General features: G+C 41.4%; 1 protein-coding gene across 1 annotated transcript in view; it reads left to right on the top strand.

Moving 5' to 3' along the window:
* Positions 1 to 398: 398 nt before the first annotated feature.
* The window catches only part of LIMCH1 (LIM and calponin homology domains 1), a 70751-nt gene continuing 49852 nt past the window's right edge, over positions 399 to 21297 (top strand). The window contains exons 1-7 of the mRNA XM_075709130.1: positions 399 to 422; positions 4972 to 5167; positions 10166 to 10415; positions 11094 to 11366; positions 17258 to 17548; positions 18724 to 18978; positions 20283 to 20627. Of these exons, the coding sequence (XP_075565245.1) occupies positions 414 to 422; positions 4972 to 5167; positions 10166 to 10415; positions 11094 to 11366; positions 17258 to 17548; positions 18724 to 18978; positions 20283 to 20627 (1619 nt within the window). The 5' untranslated portion in view covers positions 399 to 413. The remainder of the gene's footprint in view (positions 423 to 4971; positions 5168 to 10165; positions 10416 to 11093; positions 11367 to 17257; positions 17549 to 18723; positions 18979 to 20282; positions 20628 to 21297) is intronic.

Genomic DNA, 21297 nt, shown 5'->3' with positions numbered 1-21297 from the left:
TCTTGCCTAGTTTTTCTATTCAGATTTATTTTTGCTGTTTATTTTCCAGGCAGACATGACAGTTTAATTTTTTTATAAAAATACCAGCAAGATAATGTGTCAAGTTACATATTCTGTAGGACTGTTTAAATTTTCGTAGTTGCTCGATGTATTTCTGTTTAACCACTGACAGACACTTCGTTTCAATTCTGATTTATAACAAAATCTTGTGCTGCTGTGCAGTTTAGAATAAATGAGAGATGCTGAAGGGAAGTGAATTTAGCTAAGTGACTGTGTAGATGGCTTCAATTAATTCTTATTAACTTCTGCAGGTATTAGTCACCATTTATTGGCTAGGGAAAGCGGCAAACAGCTGCACGTCATATAGTGGATCAACCCTGAACCTGAAGGAGTTTGAAGGTTTGCTGGCACAAATGAGAAAGGTATCTTTTTGTTATGTTTTTGGGATGGAAATTTCATTCAAATTGTTACTCCCATAAATAACCTGTTTGTTGCTAAATATGAGAGAAGTAGGGGGCTGGAGTACAAACTACTTAGTAAATCCCTATCTCCTTTGGAAATGTTTCCGACTCTACCAAGCTGTGAACACAACTTTCTTTGGCAGCCAGCTTTGTACTGATATTGGTGATGCAGCATGTGATGTCAAACAGGGCTTTAGAATTGTCATGTGGCTTTGTCGTCTTCATTTCCATAGGTCTTGGTTTGAATTATTTTCATTTATGACACAGAGTTTCAGCTAGAAGAGCTGAGACTTAGAAGTAAGGTGACAGGACTCACAGGAGCGGAGATTTTTCTTCTTTAAAACATTCAGTCTCGTGGGCAGCTCTTTTGTTTTTAAGTTGCAACGTAAAGCATCAAACCAAAGTATCTAAATAAAGCTGAAGGGCAGGAGGAGGAGGTTATGTTTCACCAAGGTTATAGTTATGATGAATCTGTGTTTTGCCAAGCTCTAAATTCTGGCTGAAATCATATTTGGTGGTTTATGATGAGCTGAGCTCTGTCAGAAAAGAAAAGTTGTGCTTGTTGTAGGGTGGTTTGGAGACTTTTGGTTGAGCGCTCCAGCATGCCCTGAACCTCGACATGAGACACTTAGCCTCAGTAATGGTTAGTGTTGATATCCAAGCACACATTTAATGGGGATGGAAGGGGCAAGGAGCAGGCGTGTAAGAAGATGGCAGGACCCAGTGCTAGCACTGCGTGTATTGGACATACTGCTCATGAAACGCCATGCAGATATGTTCCGCAGCCCACAGAGAGCTTCGTGCCTGCTACTCCCTCCCCATCTGATGTAACAGCCAAGACACGACAGGCAGTAGGGTTTGGGGACCATGGGAGACTCTGCTTTTTACTCTTGAGTTCCGCACCAGCTGCAGCTCTTCATTCTGGGATCTCAGAGGGCCAGCACTGGATTGCCACTGGAGAGGCAGAAATACTGGGCTGACTGATAGCAGTTCCTACACCCTAGTGTGACTGGAGAGCCTTAACTAGACGGGTAAAATCCCTGCTTGTGAGGCCAGTTCCTGTGAACAAGCAGGAGAAATAGAGAGGAAAAGAGAACATCCTGCTTCTCAGCAGAGGTTTATTTTGGTCTTTATTCAAAATGAGCGGCGCTAATCGCTCGGGACTTTCCCACTCATAAGTGATATGACTGAGAGCAAGCAATAAAGAAATGAAGTTAGTATTTGAGTTGTTTCCAAATAGAAGATGCAGGGAAGGAGCAGTCCCCACTCCAAAGAGTCTGAAAGGTGAAACAAAGATGGACAAGGGAGCTAGCACAGAAAAATTGCCGAAGTGCAGGTTGTTATAATGTTAGTGATGCATGGTATTGTGGTTTATTTTTTAATGTTTAATCACACAGCATGAGGCTCCTCTTCTTCCATGTGATGTTTACCCATCAGACTAATCATCAGAGCATTTTGGAGGTCCCATCTTGAGCCCTTTTGTGGGATGAAGTAGGCTGGGACTGAAAGGCAGTGTTCTCCAGGGAGCTTGATGGTCGTGGAGCGCCTGGCTGGGCAGTGCAGAGCACTGCAGGTCGAAGACAAAAGCAAGAGTCTGGGACTTGATTCATTGCAGATGTTGGAGCTGGGAGCAGAGTAGAGCTCATAAAAGCTGAAAGCTAGGTATTCCTTTAATGTAAAAACAGAACACTTTGCAGTCCTGAAAAGCCTTGTTTAGGTGGTGCTGCGATGAGGGCCACTGGTGTCTTATGTTAAGGTCACCTCCCTACTCCTGTACCCCTGCAGTATTTCCCACTGACAATTGTGCGCTTGTCTGTTACTGAATTTGAAGAGGATTTCGTTGTAAAATAGAACATGTTAATCACGCTGTGCAATGCTCTGATGTTCTTTATAGCTGAGCTTGAGTGATGAAAAGACACTTTATCACATTCTCTACTGGCATTTTTTTCCACTGGATTTAATAATTAAGTCGACCATAAATTCAGTCTGGTTTAGCTTTTTGTTATAAATCCTCTCTGCCCTCCTTTTTTAATAAGCAAATCAAAAGACAGCTCAGACGTAAGTTGTCTCGGACTCATCTTTTTCTACTTCTCATACTGAAAGGGCTATTCATTTCTAATTTTATTCAGGCTACTCTGTTTTTAATTTCATTAACTATTTGGATATGCATTCTTGTTTACTAGAAACTCCCATTGACAAAACATCCATGGCTTTTTGATTATATTTAGTGGGTGGAACTTCCTGGAGAAATACATCTTATATTTGGCAATCATGCTTTTACTACCACTCAGTGACATACTGTGTTTTTAGTTAGATAATACGAAAGACTAATGTGCTATTGTGTGTTGTGTTATGGTGTTATCAGTCCTGCAGATAACCACTTTCTTTTTCCCATTGATAACATTTGGGAGATGACGTTTTGCTCAAAGCAGGACAAGTACCCATCTGTGAGACGGCAGTTGGGCTGGGAGAATAGCTTTGCCAAAGGGGAAGGCTGTAAAGAGCATGTTTACAGAAGTCTAGGATCCCATCCTGGTGCCTGCCTCCTAATTCCTGGTGAGCGGCATGCAAAACTAACATCAGCAGGCCTTTGAAAGTAGGGTCTGCAGAACTCATTAGTTCACAGTTGGACTGTTTTCAAACTCTGGGAGATAGTGAATGCAGGATGGGGCTTTTTGCCTGTGTTTAAGTCCCTGTAGCTGCTGAGCAGTTCTATGTCATTCAAATACAGTAACGTAGGAAAATGGCAATGTGCCTGAGGATTGAGAATAGCTGATTGGTATGAAGGGACGAGGGGATTTAGGGTATTTTGAATTTTAGAAAGATCTTTGGATCATGTCACAAATAGAATTTTGATAGGATTTTTAGATTTGTTTTTGGATGTGTGTAACTCATGCAGATTTCAGGGAGACAGATCTTTCTTGTCTAGTGTTTCTATCAGTATTTTAGTTCACTAAGCAGGACTGGGGAAGGAAATTACATAGGATCCAACTACTACTTTGTTAGCTGAATTTTATTTGTTTTTCGAAAATACTTTCACTTCAGATTGCAGTGAGGTTACTTACTGACATTACCACAGTTTAGCTTGGCCTTAGGGGACCTTTGCTGCTGCCCTTAATGTGGTATTTTGGCAGCATAATAGTGAGTGGCACTAATTAAGCCTTCTTCCTGAAAAGTCTGCAGGACGTCGGGTCTGATCTCTCTGTCTCGCTTTGAGCCTCCCTCTTTTCCAGCACGGAAGCTTTGGTGTGTTTCTGCAGGGCTCTCCTCCATCACTTCTACAGCAAACCCACTTTCTTGTGGAGGTAGCCCACCATAGCGTACTGTGATGTTCTTGATTGATCTTCTCATTGGCGATACTAGTAACGGGTAAAAGTTTAGCAGTCATGGACAGTGGGAGCTGTGCTCAACATAGCCATTGTGCTCCAGCTAGTGGTAAGCAGGGGGTGCTTCTTAATTAGGAATTAATATTCAAATGCTTCTGGGGAAAAAAAAAGAAAAAGTAAAAAAATCACATTCCAACCTCTTTGGGTCACAAAATGTCAGTCTGATAATGGCACCCACATCTCTGACTTTACTTACTGTCGGGGGAGAAAAAAACAGATTTATCTTTGCATAAAAGTAGTTAGTTTTGTTTTTTCTCGGCCTGTGCGGTTGTAATTAATGTTAAGACGCTCTCTGAAACAAGGGATTTATTATAATGCAAGGGTGAGGATGGCTTCTATTGACCTTTTCCTCTGCTGGAGTTTCAGTGTTTTAGTATGTGCTGGTTGCACTGGAAAGAATTTATAATCACAGGGCTGTCAAAGACAACCATTGTTCTCCCGGCTCTGAACATGTGGGTCAGCTACAAGTGCTTTCATATCCCCCAGAGCCAGGAGCTGGCAAAGAGTAAAGAGCACAACTGAATTCTTCTGAGGCATCAGGAAAAGCATTTTGCATATTTTTCATTGCTGATTGCTTCAGAAAGACATCCCTCTTTCATAACAGGAATTTCTCTTTAAGGTAGAGGGAGGCTGGGGCACACTGCTTCATTATTTTGCTGAGCTGAAGCAGCAACAACAAATGCTGTCTGCTGGTGTCCTGGCCAGATACAATAGATGGACAAGGGGAGGGGGGGATCTTTTGGAAAGCAGCAGACTTAAACCTGATGCAGGCACGATGTTAAAATTGTAGTGCCTTTGCCTGTGCTATGGACTATGGACGACAAGTCAAGTTTCAGGTTGCTTTCAGTTTTGATCTGTTTATTAACTTGCCTATTGCAACTTTTTCTTAGTTCATCGTACTAATCTAATGAGTGGGGTTTCCTCTTAATCAGCATAAAATTGGGGTTTATTGCAAGCTTGCACTTCTGTTTTGAAGGGGAGAAGGGGTAGAAAACAAGGAAACCCTTTTTTGGGGAGGAAATTTTTAGTATTTGGGAAGATGCTTTGTTGTCTGATGTGTAATGGATCTCACGGGTACGTCAGTGGCTTCTTTATGAAGAGGTACCTGCTGTACTTCCATGTAGGAAACGGAAGAAATTGAGAGCCCAAAGCGCAGCATTCGTGACAGCGGCTATATAGACTGCTGGGACTCTGAACGCAGCGATTCCCTCTCCCCACCTCGCCACGGCAGAGATGATTCCTTTGACAGTCTGGACTCCTTTGGCTCCCGCTCGCAGCAGACACCGTCTCCAGATGTAGTGCTCAGAGGGAGTAGCGATGGTAAGTACCGGTCACGGTGCGGCACATGCATAACGTTGTGATATATAAGTAACATTTCTGGAGCAAATGTGCCATTCAGAAGCTAGACACAGCCTCTGAATTGTGCTAATCTGGTGGGAGAACTTCTCTGTGAATGCTGATTTGTGCTCCCTGAGGTTTAGATGCCGTTGCCAACAACTTACTTGAAGTCTGTCTCGGTTAGGATAGCGTAGCGTTGGAAAATGAGTTACATCATTGCAGCGTAATTTTATGATGGGAAGAGTGCTTTTCTGGGTTATGGTGTAAGAGGATGTTATGCAGACTCATTTTAAGTTATAAACTAGGCTGGAGCAAGAAATAAAAGCTCAGGAACAAGGGAAATATTGAAGTGAATAAAATGTTTACCTAAGTAAGCCCTGGGCAGATAAATGACATAGAAATATCTCGGAAATGTCTGATACTTGACAGAGTTTTGAAGTCTGTTGTACAGCATTTTACGAAATGTCATATTTGTTTTCATGGTATTTAGAAAATTGGGTACATTAATAGCTCCGGCATCAATGCTGTGGCCATCTTCGTACACCTTTGAGTGAGGACATGCAGCTCTAGGCTTACGGAAGGGGTGCTGCTTCTCTGCCTTTCTTGTCTGATTCCCAGAGGCTCCCAGAGGCTTCCAGAGGCTTGTGTTGTGGTTTAGCCCCAGTCAGTAACTAAGCACCACACAGCTGCTCGCTCACCCTCCCTCCCAGTGGCATGGGGGAGAGAATCGGAAGAGCAAAATTAAGAAAACTTGATGGTTGACATAAGAATAGTTCAATAATTGAAATTAAAAAAATAATAAATGTAACGAAAAGGAAAACAATAAGAGAGAGAAACAAAACCCAGGAAAAACACATGATGCGACTGCTCACCACCTGCTGACCGATACCCAGGCAGTCCTCGAGCAGCGATCGCTGCCCCCCAGCCAAATCCCCCCAGTTTCTATACTGAGCATGACGTCATATGGTATGGAATGGCCCTTTGGTCAGTTTGGATCAACTCTTCTGGCTGTGCCCCCTCCCAGCTTCTTGTGCACCTGGCAGAGCATGGGAAGCTGAAAAAGCCCTTGACTGGTGTAAGCAGCACTTAGCAACAACTAAAACATCAGTGTGTTATCAGCATTATTCTCATACTAAATCCAAAACACAGCACCATGCCAGCTACTAGGAAGAAAATTAACTCTCTCCCAGCTGAAACCAGGACAGCTTGTGAACACAGCATGCTCAATGAGGAAGGATTTGCTAGGGGTAGGTGTGGAGCATGCATTTAGGTTACCTGTCATGAGCAGGATTCTGGTTCAGACCAAAAAGATGCTTGATTGAGGCTCCCTCTGCATGGTTATGTTCCCGATGAATGGATGAATCAGTCAAACTTCATCATCAGATGAAGTTATGTTCCACACATGAATCACTTCTCCTTAGTAATGTTATTTATTTAATAAAAAAAGGAAGGGCAGAAAGGCTTTTTCGTAGGAACCAGATGTTCATACTGTTTTTGGCAGTGTGAAAGAAACTGGTGCTAATCATAACCGGACACATTAGAGAGTTCCTGAGGTGATGGGGAACTTCTTAAAACTGAAAAGCTGGCAGGGAGAGCTGGTGTCATAGCTGAATTATGAAAGAGCTGTGGGGAAAGCAGGGCTAAGATCTGCTCTGCTGTTTTGAGTGGCCCGTGGTATTGGGGCTGTTGCTGGTTGATCATTCAGAACCAGCTACTGGGGCTGATTCCCTGAAAGAGTCTCATGCCCCCTCAGACACTGAACAGAGCACAGTTTCCACATGATAAAACATTTTTCTGCCTTCCCAAATGAGACAAAAGTGTGGTGTTGGCAAATAGGAACACCTCACATGTCCTAATCAAGAAGTGTTGCTCCATCCTGGGTGCTCAAGCAGTGTCCAGTGTCCCTGCCTACTTGGAGCTTGTGGACAGCCAGTTACATATGTCCTGTAGCTGCTTTCTGTATACTTCTGCTGTATTAGCAGATTTTAGTAAGGTTCTGTGGTTGGTTGGTTGCCACAGCTAAGACATACTATCTTGTCACATTCTTGAGCCCATAACAAACAGAAAATAAGATGCACGCATACAAAGCTTGTTCTTAAAAATTAGTCTTTAACAATATCCAGACCCAGGGTGCATGCAGATGCTGTGTGCACATGTGTGACTTGTCCAGCCAGCCCTTTCTAATATGTCCCATTTTCCCTGCTTGCTGCTGCCGTAACTTCACAGCTGTCTCCTCCAAGAGTTGCAGGTGAAGTGTAGCTTGGCTGACCTCTTTTCTGTTGAACCTCTTCCTGTGGTGCCAGCAGGCCACTGTTTCACTCAGCTGCATGTAGTTTTTGATAGAAATAATGTATATGCAAAGCTGGATGGAAGGAAAAGGTTCTCTTTGCATTACTCCATTCAGATAGGAGCTTGATAAACCCAATAATATGATAGTGAAATAAAACTATGATTCCTTCCACTCCTAGAAAAAAAATTAATGAATGTGGATCATTTAAGTGATGCTAAGGTGATGATTAGTTTAGGTGGAAGCAATAAGTAATTTTACTCAAAACTTTACGAATGCCATCTGTGATTAGCTCCACCGTTTAGGAACCGCTCTGGTGTCTTATGCGGTCCCTGTCCCTTGGCAAAAAGCAAACAAAACCAGTGGTAGAGCAGAACAGTTTGTTCAAAATACAGTAGAACTGCAGACTGACTGGCCCGTAGAGTTGCTAATGTACTCAAGAATGAATAAAATCCTCTGCTTGGCTGGCAGTTGTGCATGGATCCTTGTATGAAGGATCTGTGCATGGCTGTGGTGTCTAACTGCTTGTTACGGCTTCTGGAAACTGGCTGCTGCTTCTTCTTCTGCTTGGAAACACAGAACAACAAAGTTAAGGTTATAAATGTAGATCATGGCTGCATCTTCCATTCGGTGCTTTGCCTTCAAGTGCTTTTTTTGCAAATTTGAGCTGAGAATAATTTCACGAGTAAAATATGAATAATTAAGGAAGCCGTTTGTCTTTGAAGTACTCAACTTGGGGATGCTGGTAGGCACATCAGTAATGAGGGAGAGGAGTCTGTTCTAACTCCTCTGCTACTGTGGTTTTCTATTCCAGCATTTCTGTCTGCTGGTTCAAGACTGTTTTTCATGTGATACAAAAGTAAACACCAGAACAAAGTCAAGAGCAAACAGAATAGCAAATAACAGTAAGGGATCTTTCCATTTGCTGTCAGCTCCTCTGTGGCCCTGCTCAGTCTAATGATATTACACTCTTCAAACCTCAGCTGTCCTCAGACACCTAGGATTCTGTGGTCGTGTCTCCACTTTTTGTGTAGACACAGACTTAGGTTGCTAATCATGGTGCTGGTTATTATACGCTCTTAACCAAAATTGTTGAAGCAAAAGATAACTGGCAAAAAGTCCATGGTGATTTTTGTCTAACTAGCTCATTGCCATTGTGTCTTGTCTTTTCTTACTGTTCCCTCTCGCTCTCCTTCAGCTCTCTCCAAGCAAACATTGAATAACTCATTCTGCTGCAAAAGCTCTTTGCAAATAACATTCCTAGCATATTTAGACCTCTTTTCCTTCCCCCACTTTGAATTATACACAAGCTACTTGTGATTTTTATGACTTCATTGTTTTCAGTTGTTCGTTAGGTAGCTCACTGAATTAGCTAGTGATTTACTAGTGTGGTGAATTAGCAAGTGGACACAACCTGGGTGGCTTCCCCTCACCCCAAAGAGGGGAACAGCTATTGCATATGCAAGTGTTGCAAAGGGGCCAAGGGCCAGAGACATCCAACGCTCCAAAGCTGGGAGAAGGTTTGAATGCTGGTGGGAGAAATGGCTGAATATGCTCCATTTCACTCATCAAACCAGGGCCTGTGGTGATGTTATGCTGCTGGGAGAGAACTATTTACATAGCTTCTTTGTGAATTACTTTAAAAAGCTCATGATGGTGCAGGGAATCTAGCAAATGTCTATGAAGTGGCTTCCAAAATGGCTATGAGGGCAGTTCCACTGCAAATGCTCTTTAAAGTATTTGTCCTACCATTTGGGAGTTCTGTTTTCAAGTTAGTAAGGTCTTGCCTAAATTTCTGTGTTTTAAATGGGTTGTAAATATCAGGAAACTTAGTTCATTTGAACAAAATTAAGTAGTCACTCAGCTCTGTTGATCTCCCATCTTTATTCTCTGTAACTCGATTTTTCTCTCTCACCTTATTTCTTTTCTTTGCCAGCAAGTATTCTTCAGTCTTTGCTGTACTGATCTAACCTCTAAATCCTGAGATCCCTTCCCTCTCTCCTTGCACCTTCCCATCTGAGCATCAAGTCTCTGTATCTATTTTGCAGTGTGCCAGACTGGTTGACCAGGCAACACATGAGACTAGAGAGAGACTATCTGAGTCTTCTGTTTCATAGCAGCTGATGCTTATTCTCAGATTTTGATCAAAGCTGATGCTGTATGCGTTCAAATTGCAGTTAGAATTTGAAAAATTAGAAGATTCCTGCCATTCTGTAAATATAGAGCATGCAGTCCTTTTTTGCTTGAGCTTCTGCTATGCACATGCAAGTCTAGATTCAAGAGAGTGAATCAGGTCAAACGTACCCATATGTACAGCTAGGAGTGATTTGGGCTTTAGTCAGGTAAGCTTCTATAGCTGCCCTGTGTGATTGACAAGTCTGGCTTAATCTGACCCTGAGTTTTTTGATGTGACCGGTGGCTGAAGATGAGTTTTTCAGGGGCAGAAAATAAGGGTTCATGGAAAAAAATGTTTACTGTCTGTCTAGATATTATGGCTACTACCTTCAGTGACTGATTTTAAAATATAAGTACAGGTAAAAGTGGCCTCACTTTTTGGTGCTCACATGTAAATGTAATTTTTTGGTGGTGTCTTCTCTGATTTATAATTTAAAAAAACAAAACAAAACAAAACCAAAACCAAAACCTGGATGAAAGTGAAAAAAAGAGGGATTTTTTTTCTCTTTCCTCACTAGGGAGAGGAAGTGACTCGGAAACTGACCTGCCACACCGAAAGATGCCAGATGTAAAAAAAGATGATATGTTGGCAAGGCGGACCTCACACGGTGAACCTAAATCAGCTGTGCCTTTTAACCAGTACCTCCCTAACAAGAGTAATCAGACTTTCTATGTACCCGCTCCACTTCGGAAAAAGAAAGCTGAACGAGAAGAGTACCGAAAGAGCTGGAGCACGGCAACTTCACCGCTAGGAGACAGACCTTTCAGGTAAGATCAGCCTGTCCAACTTCTCCCTTCCTCAGTGATGATACTTTAACACTTGCCTAGTTTTCGTTCTTTTCATAAGATGTATGAAGCGCCTTGTGCTGTAGTAAATCTCTTGCTCAGATGGTACTGATAAATTGTTTGTAGCAATTGGCAAAGGTGGTAGAAAAGCAATGAGTGGAAAATCATTGTCTTGATGTCATTATTTACCATACAATGCAATGTATAGCTTGTGTTTGACAAGATGTTGGTTAATATAAGTACCATGGATGTTGATTCAAACCCAAAGCTGGACAAAAATGTTCTGGGTGGTCTGTCTCAGTTCTCAAGACAGTTATGCACTAATAAATGGTACTTATAAGTAACATTTGATGTATTCAGTCAAAGTAGGTAATATTTTTGCTGTGTTTTATTAAAATCAATTTATTTGTATGTTTGATTCTATACACCAGTACAGTTTATATAACTGTGACTATGTGTTTCTGCATGCCGCTTTTGTCAACTGATGTTTCACTTTTGATTTGGCCTAAGAAGCAACTCCTATTAAAGAGCATAATTATCTTCCGGATCGTTCATCAGAATATCCTTCGGCATCTTGATATCAACAAAATGTGCTTATAATAAATAAGTGTATATGTTTCAGGCACAGCATACATTAAACTACCTTGTATAATTCAATAGCAAACCCCACCCTGAAACCATAGAAGAAGAACAGAATGAAACATCAGGATTGTGTGAAAAGGAGAAGGTGGGCTCCATGGCTCCTGAGGCAAGCTCCCTTAAAAATCAAGTAGGTTTGAATCAAAACGAAGGAAACTCCATAGACAAGTCTCCTTCATGTAGTGCAAAAGAACCATCAGCACCCAAGGGGAAAGATGCAGAGGAGATCAGAAAGTTAAGAAGACTCGAACAAGCTGGCATTAAGGTCATGTCAGCAGCCCAGCGCTATGGCAGGTTAGCCCAACGGTGTGGGAAATTGTGCACGCTTCACATTTTTAGGATTGGCTGAAGTGTGGGTTTCCTCAGTCCGCTGTGATTTCACTTCTCCTAACAAAAATCCCGTCTGCTAAGCACTCACAATTGCTAGTGAAGGTCTTGGTCAGAAAAGGCTTGTGATGTGGCAACTGTGGATTGCAGAGTTGTATGATGCTAACTGCATTTGTGTTGAGAAATTGTATCGTCTTACAGCATAATGTAAACAGACTGCAGGAAAACTACTACACAGAGTACTTGTCACCTTCCACCTAATGCTTTCTTGCATTTAATAAAAAATACATAAAAATGTACATTAAAAATGCCTTGTTTAGGCAAAAGCTTCAGAAACTTTACTTGTTGCCGATGGTATGGTTTAGTTTACTGAACCACGCTTTTTAGGTAGTTAATATTTTTAGCTGTGTTAGTAAATGATGCGTTTATTTTTAATGGCAGGAACTATAAAAGTACGGTGCTTGTTAACACATCTACCAGTTAAAGCATGGAGGCATAGTTCAGCAATTGTAATTTGACTGACTTTGGCATGGAGTATCAGTAGTTATTCACTTATTACCTGTGTTATTAATTTTTGGATGTTGTTCAACTTGGTTATTTCCTGTTCTTTAACTCGAGAGCTGAATGATGGCTAGGCTCACTGCCCACACCTTTCCATCATCTGATTCTCATGAAAAATCTCTCTTTCTCATGGGGATGGCCCACAAAGCAGAGTTTTAACCAGCATGTCAGAAGACTAGGCTCTTATAAATGATCAAAATGGTTTGGCTAAAGGGTAAGTGTTCAAATGTCCTCCTGTCTAAAACATTTTATTTTGGATTGTGGGGTGAAATCCTGACAGTGAGTAGTTTAGCAGATGCTGGTCTACAGTCTGGGCTTTGAAGTGTAGCAGTAAAAAGTACAGCTGTTATGTGATACAGCCTGTTTATAGGTACAGTGGAGCTTGTCTGCGGCCATATACAGATGTGCCATATACGGATGTGCCATATACAGTTAAAACAGTCACAGTATATATGCTGTCATATGTCCTCTTCTCAGGTTTGCTTCACTGTTGTCAAGCTGTAATGAGCCAGTGTTTATGTGTGGTTGTGGGGTACTACTTTAACAAAGCCGAATACTAACAAAGAGGAACTATCAGTCATAAATTAGTCCTTCAGGCTGAGTTAGTGTGCTAGTTGATCAGGAATCCATAAACCAGTAGGACAATCCGAGGCTGTAGCATTAATGTTAGTAATGTAGTAATATGTAGTAAAACATAGTAATAGCTTGTGTTTAGCAGTGCTGTGCACAACAAATAACACTTTGCATTTGCATTTGCATTTGGAGGATGCTCACTGTGTTATCCGAGAGTCCCTTTTCTAGCCCTGTGCTCGATCTGCTGGCTTGGTCTCCAGGAAAGAAGCACATGTGAATCAAATGTGTGGTTCTCTGGCATGAAATCAGGTCTCCTCTTTCCTTGGACAATCTGTTGTCCTGACAGGGCTGAAGGAGAAGGTAACAGAAATAACAAGCCATTTTCCCCCCTTGCTCTCCTTTCTCCCCCTTGCTGGAATTTGGCAGCTGGAAGAAGGAGGTGCTGCTGCTGGTTTTCTGCCCCAGCTGAGGGTCAAAGAGCAGAGCTTTGTAGCCCAAGCTTCACCATAGTGAAGTAGGGGCCTGCTCCTGGGGATTGTAGGAAGACACAGCAGAAGAGGCACTGGGGTCAGAGGTCTGTTAAGAAAAAATATTTGTATGTGTAAGTGAAAGGATAGTGGGTGAGGAGAAGGGAAGAGTTCAGTAGTGACACTTTAGGATACTGGGGAGCATTTGTTCATCTCTCTTAATGTCTCATTCTCGTGCCCTGTTCTTTGAACCTCTCAAATTTCTCTCCTTGGCATCAAATTCAAATTTCTGTGCACTAATGGCACCGAGCAATTCTCAATCCCTCTTGTTTCTGTATTCTGATCTTTTTTTTTTTTTCGCCCTTCTTACTCCCTCACCTTTCTATGAAGCCAGCCTCTCTTTTTTCTGCCTGAGGTTGTCAGTTGTCTTCCACTTGCTCCAAGTTGTTTACAGGCTGTTTCCTCTCAACATTCTGACCTCTGGAGGACACCCACTGTGACTTCAAGTTCTACAAGGCATCTAATTGTTCCTAAAGCTGACACTCAGTTGGGGACCTTTCTGGGTCCGGCACAGGAAGGATTTGAACCTGTATGCAAATGCATTTTTTGCTTGGTATCTAAGTACTTATCTCCATTGCTGTAACATGTTCTAGGAAAGGACTCCATTGAACTAGATGCTATACAAATACTTGCGAGCGTTCCCCCTTCCCAAAGGAGCATATTGTCTCTTTATAGCACATTGTTTTATTGATCTGTGATCCTCCTTGCTTGCTTGTTGTCTGCATCTGTGTCTTATTTACACTATTGTATCTGAGAGATAAGGATCAGATTCATGGAGACTCCCTAAAAAGAAAAGGAGAATTAAGTCTGTTTTAATAAGTGATGGAGAGGGGGAGGGTAAGAGAGAAATGTGAGCAAATGGAGAATTCTTGGCATGTTTGTTGCAAACAGGACATGGACTGTTATCTTGACAGTGCATAAGTATGCAAAACCCTTTCATTGTTCTGAAATGCAACAGAAGGATCCACAAACCTGTATGAGACCGTGCTTCAGCAAATGCAAACATCCGCAGTCTGACACTTTGGAAGCACATGCTGTACCAGCGTGGACCCGTGTGTTGTTTCTGCAAGGGCTGGAGCTGGGTATGCAAGAGTGATTTGCAAATCTGCAGGGAATTCTGATCCATTGCAAGCTTCAAATCTACAGTCTTCACTATCTCTATGGTGAAGTGACCTTAAAAGGTACTTTTGAGACCTCACAAACTGATTCAGGAGACCCCCAAATGTCACAGCTGATCTCTGATTCCATTAAAAACAAAATGTAAATGGAAAATATTCTTAACTTAGAAACTGATTGCTGATGTCTAGTTACTTACTAAAAGCTGTAAGTTCTTCAGTTGTTCATTACAATGACTCATAGTTATTCTTTTGAATATTATAACTCCATGTGTTTTTGTTGCCAAAAACACCCTTCTCAGAAATGCTACATTTGTTGCTCTCAAGCTTCAGGAGCATTGGGAGACACGAGACTGAAAAATCCAGTAGTTTTTACTGAATAAACACTTCGTTATACATAGCTCTTAAAAGCTAAAAGCATAAAACAATACCCCCAACCTAACCAGCTGAATAAATACTCATCTTACTGATCTTCATTTAAAAAGTAAATATAAAGAAGATTTAATGGAGTATTATGTGATTTTATACATGCCCTTTATGTCCAGGGTTCTGAAAATTATTTCCAAATTATTAGATTTCAAAAAAAGGGTAATGGTACCAGTAGTAAAGTCTGATTAAAAAATGAAGTTAGTCATATGTACCCTGGTTTATTTGGGAGAACAAGTTCCAGTGTATATGACTTTTAGATAATTGTTTTCGTTTGTGCCTAAAATGTTAGGCACCATATCTACTTTAGATCGGTTTATTTTCTCTAAAGTTTTCAAATTCTTGTACTGGGGAAAGAAAAGATGTCTTGGGAAACCATAAATGGAGAATCAGACTCTTTCCATGGCGATCATCTTGAACTTACTGTATTGCAGGTTTAAAAACCCAGTTGGATTTGGGCAAATTACACTAGTGTATTGACAACCTGTGATTTAGAATTGAGTGATGTAATATGCCTGTTCAGCAGTGAAATTTGAACCTGAAGATGACCTTGTAGGCCTGTTGATTTTTGTATGCACAAGAGTCAGCATCCTTAGAAAACTTCTTACCATATTATTTTAAGGAAGAAAGAGTCAAAATTCTTGTTATGAGTGGAAGCTAAAGGATAGGACAGTACTTGCTGATGGAGGGTTAGAAACGTGGAGCACTGCAAAGCATACAGCAGCTCAGAGCTGTCTGTTCCAGCTGTTTCTGAAGCTGTTGTGAACAGAGATGCTCGTGAGGGAGAGGGACAGCAGCTCCCTTTGGAGCGCTGTCTGCCAGTGATGTCTATTGCCTTAAATGAAATCTTGATCCTTCAGAGAGATCTAAGGAAAAAGTTGCCTTTGGCTAATTTGAGGGCACGTTCTCCACATCGCTAACGGGGGGTCCTGTGCGCTGCAGTGTAACAAGGCGAAGGCAGGCAGTTTTGTATTACTTCTCTGTTGTCCAAGGCCTCAGCCAGGCTGACCTGTCAGGGACAGTTTATGGCTTCCCCATAACTTTTTCTCCAGCAACTTTGTTGAGCAGTACTTTGAAAGGGCAGCTGGGGCTGTAAAATGTGGCTTGCAAATAATAGTAAATTGTAAATAGTGGGCTTGCAGGGCTTCAAAATGTTTTAGAAAAGCGGCTAATTATAGCACTACAGTTTTCTTAAATAGAAGAGAAGCTCGAAGCAGCCCCTGAGCTGTTTAGATTTGCTTTCTTAATGTCACTCTGTTTAATCCTTTGTGATACCCTCTTTTTTCCCTTTGTGTAGCAAGGTGTGCTATCTGAAGGAGGAAGTGCAAGATATTTGCGGCCTACAAAAGTTCTGCATGGAACAGTCTGCTACTTGATAGCCAGCTTTCTAAAATATCAATAAATACAATTTGATTTTTAAATGGGAGAGTCGCATGGCTCTTGCCATCTGTCTTACCAGTTTGCTTAAGACTGTTGACCATTACAAGTTAAAATAAGCTTAATCTTTCTGGGTACCAGCTGTCAAGGGTCTTTATTGTCGCAGTCTTCAGTAACAACAAGGCTGTGTTGGTATCAGTCTCGTTTGTGACCAAGGAAGATGGCAGTGTGTTCCAGCATGCCAGTATCACTGGCATGCTGGTGCTATCATTGTAGCTATGTATGTCAGCATTAGCTTATTCTGGGGCAAAGGGAAGATTATTTAGAGAATCAAGCGTGGATATGTGTGAGAAGAAAAGCAGTTAAGAGTATTAGGGCAAGCACGCTCAGTGATTACTCAGGTCGTAAAAAATAATAGAGCCATTAAGAAGAAAAACTGTCAAATATCTGGTAGTTCAGGATTCAGCAATGGTGGCCAAGGACCAGGTATTTCTTCTCCCAAGTAGTTAGCGATAGGATGAGAGGAAATGGTCTCAAGCTGTGCCAGGGGATATTTAGATTGGATATTAGGAAAAAATTTCTTCACGGAAAGGGTAGTCAAGCATTGGAACAGGCTGCCCAGAGAGGTGGTGGGGTCACCATCCCTGGAAGAGTTCAAAAAATGGGTAGACATGGCACTTTGTGACATGGTTTAGTGGGCATGGTGGTGTTGGGTTGATGGTTGGACTGATGATCTTAGAGATCCTTTCCAATCTTAATGATTCCTAGTTTTTACTTTCATTAAAAACAATCCAGCCACCAAGCCAGGAAACATGAAATTGCTACTCTACCCTTAACTGGTTTAGTGGTGGACTTGGTAATGTTAGGTTAATAGTTGGACTAGATGATCTTAAAGGTCTTATCCAACCTAAACGATCCTATGATTCTATGATTCTATTTGCATCAAATCTCTTTGTTTGAAGTGTTCGAGAAGTTTAATACTGTAGTTTACAGTACTACCTTCACCGCACCTAGTAAGTTAAACTAGTTCTTACTGATACTTCTAGCTATAGCTAAAATAAGTAAAGATCCAACACTACTGATTTTCTGTGTGAAGTCCTTGTGGATTTCTTACCTGTATATGGTAAGTTTTATTTATAACGAGGCTTTGCCCAATCTAACAGCAACCTGGAGCATATTTTATTAACTGTGCCTGTTTTATGACCTGGAGATGAGTGCTGCTGCTCCCTTCTCCTCCCCTGGTGCATCAAGAGCTTTCTTTAATTTTGCTCTGTGTTAGTAAAAAGCCAACATGTGAAGACAACGGAAGCACCCCAGACATCATCCTTCGCAGGGACAACCCGTTCATGACACATTACCAAGGGAAGGATTCTGGTTCAGAAGATGAAGCAGCCAGCAGAGTTCCTGACTTAGAAAAGGATGACTTTGCCACCCGGAGAGCCAGAATGAATCAACCCAAACACATAGTTCCATTTAACTCCTTTTTAATTGGACCCTATACAAGTAAAGATAAAGGTAAACTGGAAGACATTAAAAAGCCATTGCAGATGGAAAAGCAGGAACATGCAAGGTGTGCATTCATGGTCTTTTTCTTTCTATTATAATGCTTAATTTCACATGGCTTATTGCTGTGTAGGACTAAAGCTGTCTTGGCTACAAAAAACTTACAGGGTAAAGTAAATGCAAATGCTTTATCATAAAGTGAACAAAAAGAGATGTAGATTACTTACTGTAATTTTTTGTTAGAGTATTAGGACCAGGAGCTTAAACTGACTATGAGTGTAAATAACATAAAGACTAGACACTTCTGTTATCTAAGCTCATGAGACAGCTCATGAGCATAAGTAGTGGAGAATAAACTCAGAAGATAAGTTTTACATCTCCACTCTTTTGCTGAGTATTTTCAGTGCACATTTTTGGATGCATTTTTTTCATATAGTCCTAATGTTTCTTATATAGCATTGTTTTTGGAAGCAGAGCATGGCTTACAAGGTTGCAGCCTAGAAAATCTCTTCTGTCTTCAGTTCAGTGATACAGACCTTTAAGAAGTTGCTGAACACACATAACTGCTAGGCACACGTCTTCTTCAGGAAACAAGTATATTTGTTTTATTTGTGCAAAGAGAAGTGACCCTCTAGATAAAACCACCATATACACATTACAGTGGACCTTAACTGTACTAACTGATACATTCAGAAAACTTCTCTGAATATCTAGTCGCTCTTTTCAGTAATGCAAAATGTGCCTTTCAGCTGCTGGTAATTTGATTATATAAACATTTTCTAATGAGTAGTTTGGCAGGGCATCTGAAGAGCACATAACCAAATTTTAATATTCTAATGCTATTGACATGACTCTAAGATCAAAGAAATTCTGTAGTAAGTTTGTGAGCAAAACTTGAATTCACTTTGCTAATAATATGAAAATGAGATATTTGTAACTGTCTACGAGAAAGCTTATTGCAGAAATACTGAATACAGTACTAATTTCAAGACTTTTCTTGCTTGAGCTAGGAGTAGAAGTCATGTGATGAAGTGGTCTCAATAGTGCATGGGTGGGGTAGCATAGCTGAGAGATTTCAACTTCAAATGATTCCATGTTTACTTCCTAAAATTAATGTAAAATTAATCTGCTCATAAATTCAGTTTTATCTTCTTGCGCTCTGAACCTCTTCTATTGACACTGATTTATCATTGCTCCCTCGAAATATCTTTTCTTGCTGAACTTGAATGTGCATTAAATTAGAAGACGACGGGTGCACATGGCATCAGCAAGGCAAATAGTGACAAGCAAAGAGAACCCACTTCTGCAGACTGAGAAGACTGAGTCAGAGGAGAAAGAGCAGGTAAAAGTGCCTGATACAGAGAGAGAGGATTTGGCTAAACGGAAATCTCAAAGTACCCTTCCTCAGCTACAAGAAGATGCGATTTTTGTGAATGCTTCTATAACAAAAGCAGATCTGGAGACCTGGAAAATGTTGAAACTGTCAGGGAAGCCCAGGTACGGTTTCTGCCTGTGGACAGGATTGGCACCCTAGGAAGCATGTTTAGTATGTCACGATCCACTGTGTGTGCTTGTGGTTTTAAACTTGAAGAATGCCTTGATGACAACCAGTCTTCACCTGTTTAAATTTTCAGGAGTGGTCCAAAATTTGTACAGGGATGCTCTCTATCTATCATGAAATAAAAGTGTGTCCATCATTTAGAACTACTATAGTAGTTTCACGGTCACTCCCTCCGTGGACACTCTTAAAGGTCCCTCTTGTCTTGTGGATCAACCCGCTTTGAAGCTGGTCTAAGTTGAATAACGCAAAGGTCCATGTGGCACCACTAACTCAGTAGCACTGTGTTGCTGCTATCCAAGCTATCTTCAGGACTTGGGGCATTATACCTTGGTATGAACTGAGGATCAGCATCTCTTTGCGTTAGTGTGGCTATACTGCTTTGGAGACCTGAGCTAATACATTTGCATGGCATTGTACACCAGTGCTGAGTAAATACACCAGCACTGTTTGTCACTGCAGCAGGAGTTCAGGAGCCTAGTCATATGGTGTAGACATGCTCTTATTGTAAACTAGACCTCCACAAAGGGAGCCAGTATAAAGCAGTTATTCTAAGCTATTTCCCTGTGGAGGTGGGCTATAATGTATGCAGGTGATTTGTGACTCCAGTAGGAAAGGATAACAACTCCTAGCCTTCCTGTTTACATGCATGCCATTTTCCAATTAAACCTGGCCATCTGTTCAGGCATTCTTCTAACAATGTGGTTACTGTGTGTAATTTTAGTTCTAATACAAACCATCAAAACTCAATCATTCTCTCGTCTCAAAGATACTACTACTCTCTCTATTACTTTTGAAGTGATTTATTAAAATCAAGATTCAGTCCCCTTGGTTTAGGATAAGTGAATTGCCCTTCCTAATGCTCTCATGCCACTGGAACTCCCTCATGACAAGGTGGGTGTGCTGGTGCTTGCGCGGTCCCATGTAACACATGGCCCAGGTCTACGTGAGCAGATAATAGAACTATGGCTTTGTTAGGGTGAAGAACTGAGCCTGGAATGGGCCATATGCTACGTTTCTTCCTCTAAGGAAGGGCTTGCATGGATGTGCTCCCAGAGTTTCCCCAGCAGGTCTGCAGTATCTTCGGATTTTATCTGTCATTCGGGCCTCAGTATACCACAGCTGTTTGTACCTGTGTCCCTGAATTTTAAAATAAAAACCCTCCAAAACCCTAGGAGCATTTAATTTGCTTTATTCTGGAGTCTCATTTGGGGGGGATTCTTTTATTCCTCATTCATACTAGTGAAGAAGATTTCAAATGTCCCAGTGACACTCTGCCACCAGCTGAAACCACGGTGAAAGCAGCAGCCCACGATTATTTTGCTGTCCGCAAAGCCAGAGCAAACAAAAAACCTGGTAGCCCCAAGCAGAAGTTTGTGCATTTTGGGCCAGTAACAGAGATTGATCAACAGAAATGGGACAAGCTCGTTATCGGGAGAGCTTCATCCAAGAGTGGAACAGAAGAGGAAAGCAAGAAAGACAGTGTGGAGAGTCACTCTGGTCTTGAAAGCTCTCCTTCAACCAGTGTTGGCAGTCTTGGGTTTGCTGAACACAGCGATGAAGTATCTAAGCCACAGAATGAGTCCAGGTATTTGGTGTGGCTTAAGAAGCGCTGCTGAGCTGGAAATGAGACCTGTTCTTGCCAGATGCTGATCTGCATGGGGGTGGACCGCAGCATAGACCTAAGAGCTGTTTATGTGCACGGCCTTGTTCAGAAGTCATCTGACACCTTCACAGTTTCTTAACATGTTTAGGGTTACGCAAAACAATGCTGTGCAAAGGTCTTCTGAGAGCTTGCCTGAGAATTTCTGATGAGCAGTGAAATCACTGGTATCTCAGAGTCTGAGCTACCATTCAAGCTTTTTCTGCTTCTTGAATTCCAGCGGCTTTGCTCTGCCTGCTTTCAGCACAGTAGGAATTTGTCCTTCAGCTTGCTGGCCTTACTGATGTTCAAAAAATGCTTTCTTCAAACCTAATGGATTTACTTTCTTTTTGAAGATGTAATGCTGAAGCCAAGGTGTGTTGGTGCTCTGTGTTTCTGGCATTTATTTAGAGGAGAATTTACAGCTCTGGGAAGTTAACGTATTAACAGAGCTTACACTTATTTGGCTTTTCTTTAATTGCTTAGTCTGTGGCCATAGCAAGAATTTTTAATGAATGCTTTTAGCAAGCAATTAGTTCAGCTAAGTTTGTGTGTTTATAAAACATTTGCAAACTGAATGGGAAGATTCCTCTTCTTACCTTTCACTTGACCTGAG

Source organism: Pelecanus crispus, chromosome 4 (assembly GCF_030463565.1).
Source record: "Pelecanus crispus isolate bPelCri1 chromosome 4, bPelCri1.pri, whole genome shotgun sequence".
Classification (NCBI taxonomy): Eukaryota; Metazoa; Chordata; class Aves; order Pelecaniformes; family Pelecanidae; genus Pelecanus; species Pelecanus crispus.
Note: the sequence above shows the minus strand (reverse complement) of the source record. Positions and strands in the feature narration are given on the sequence as shown.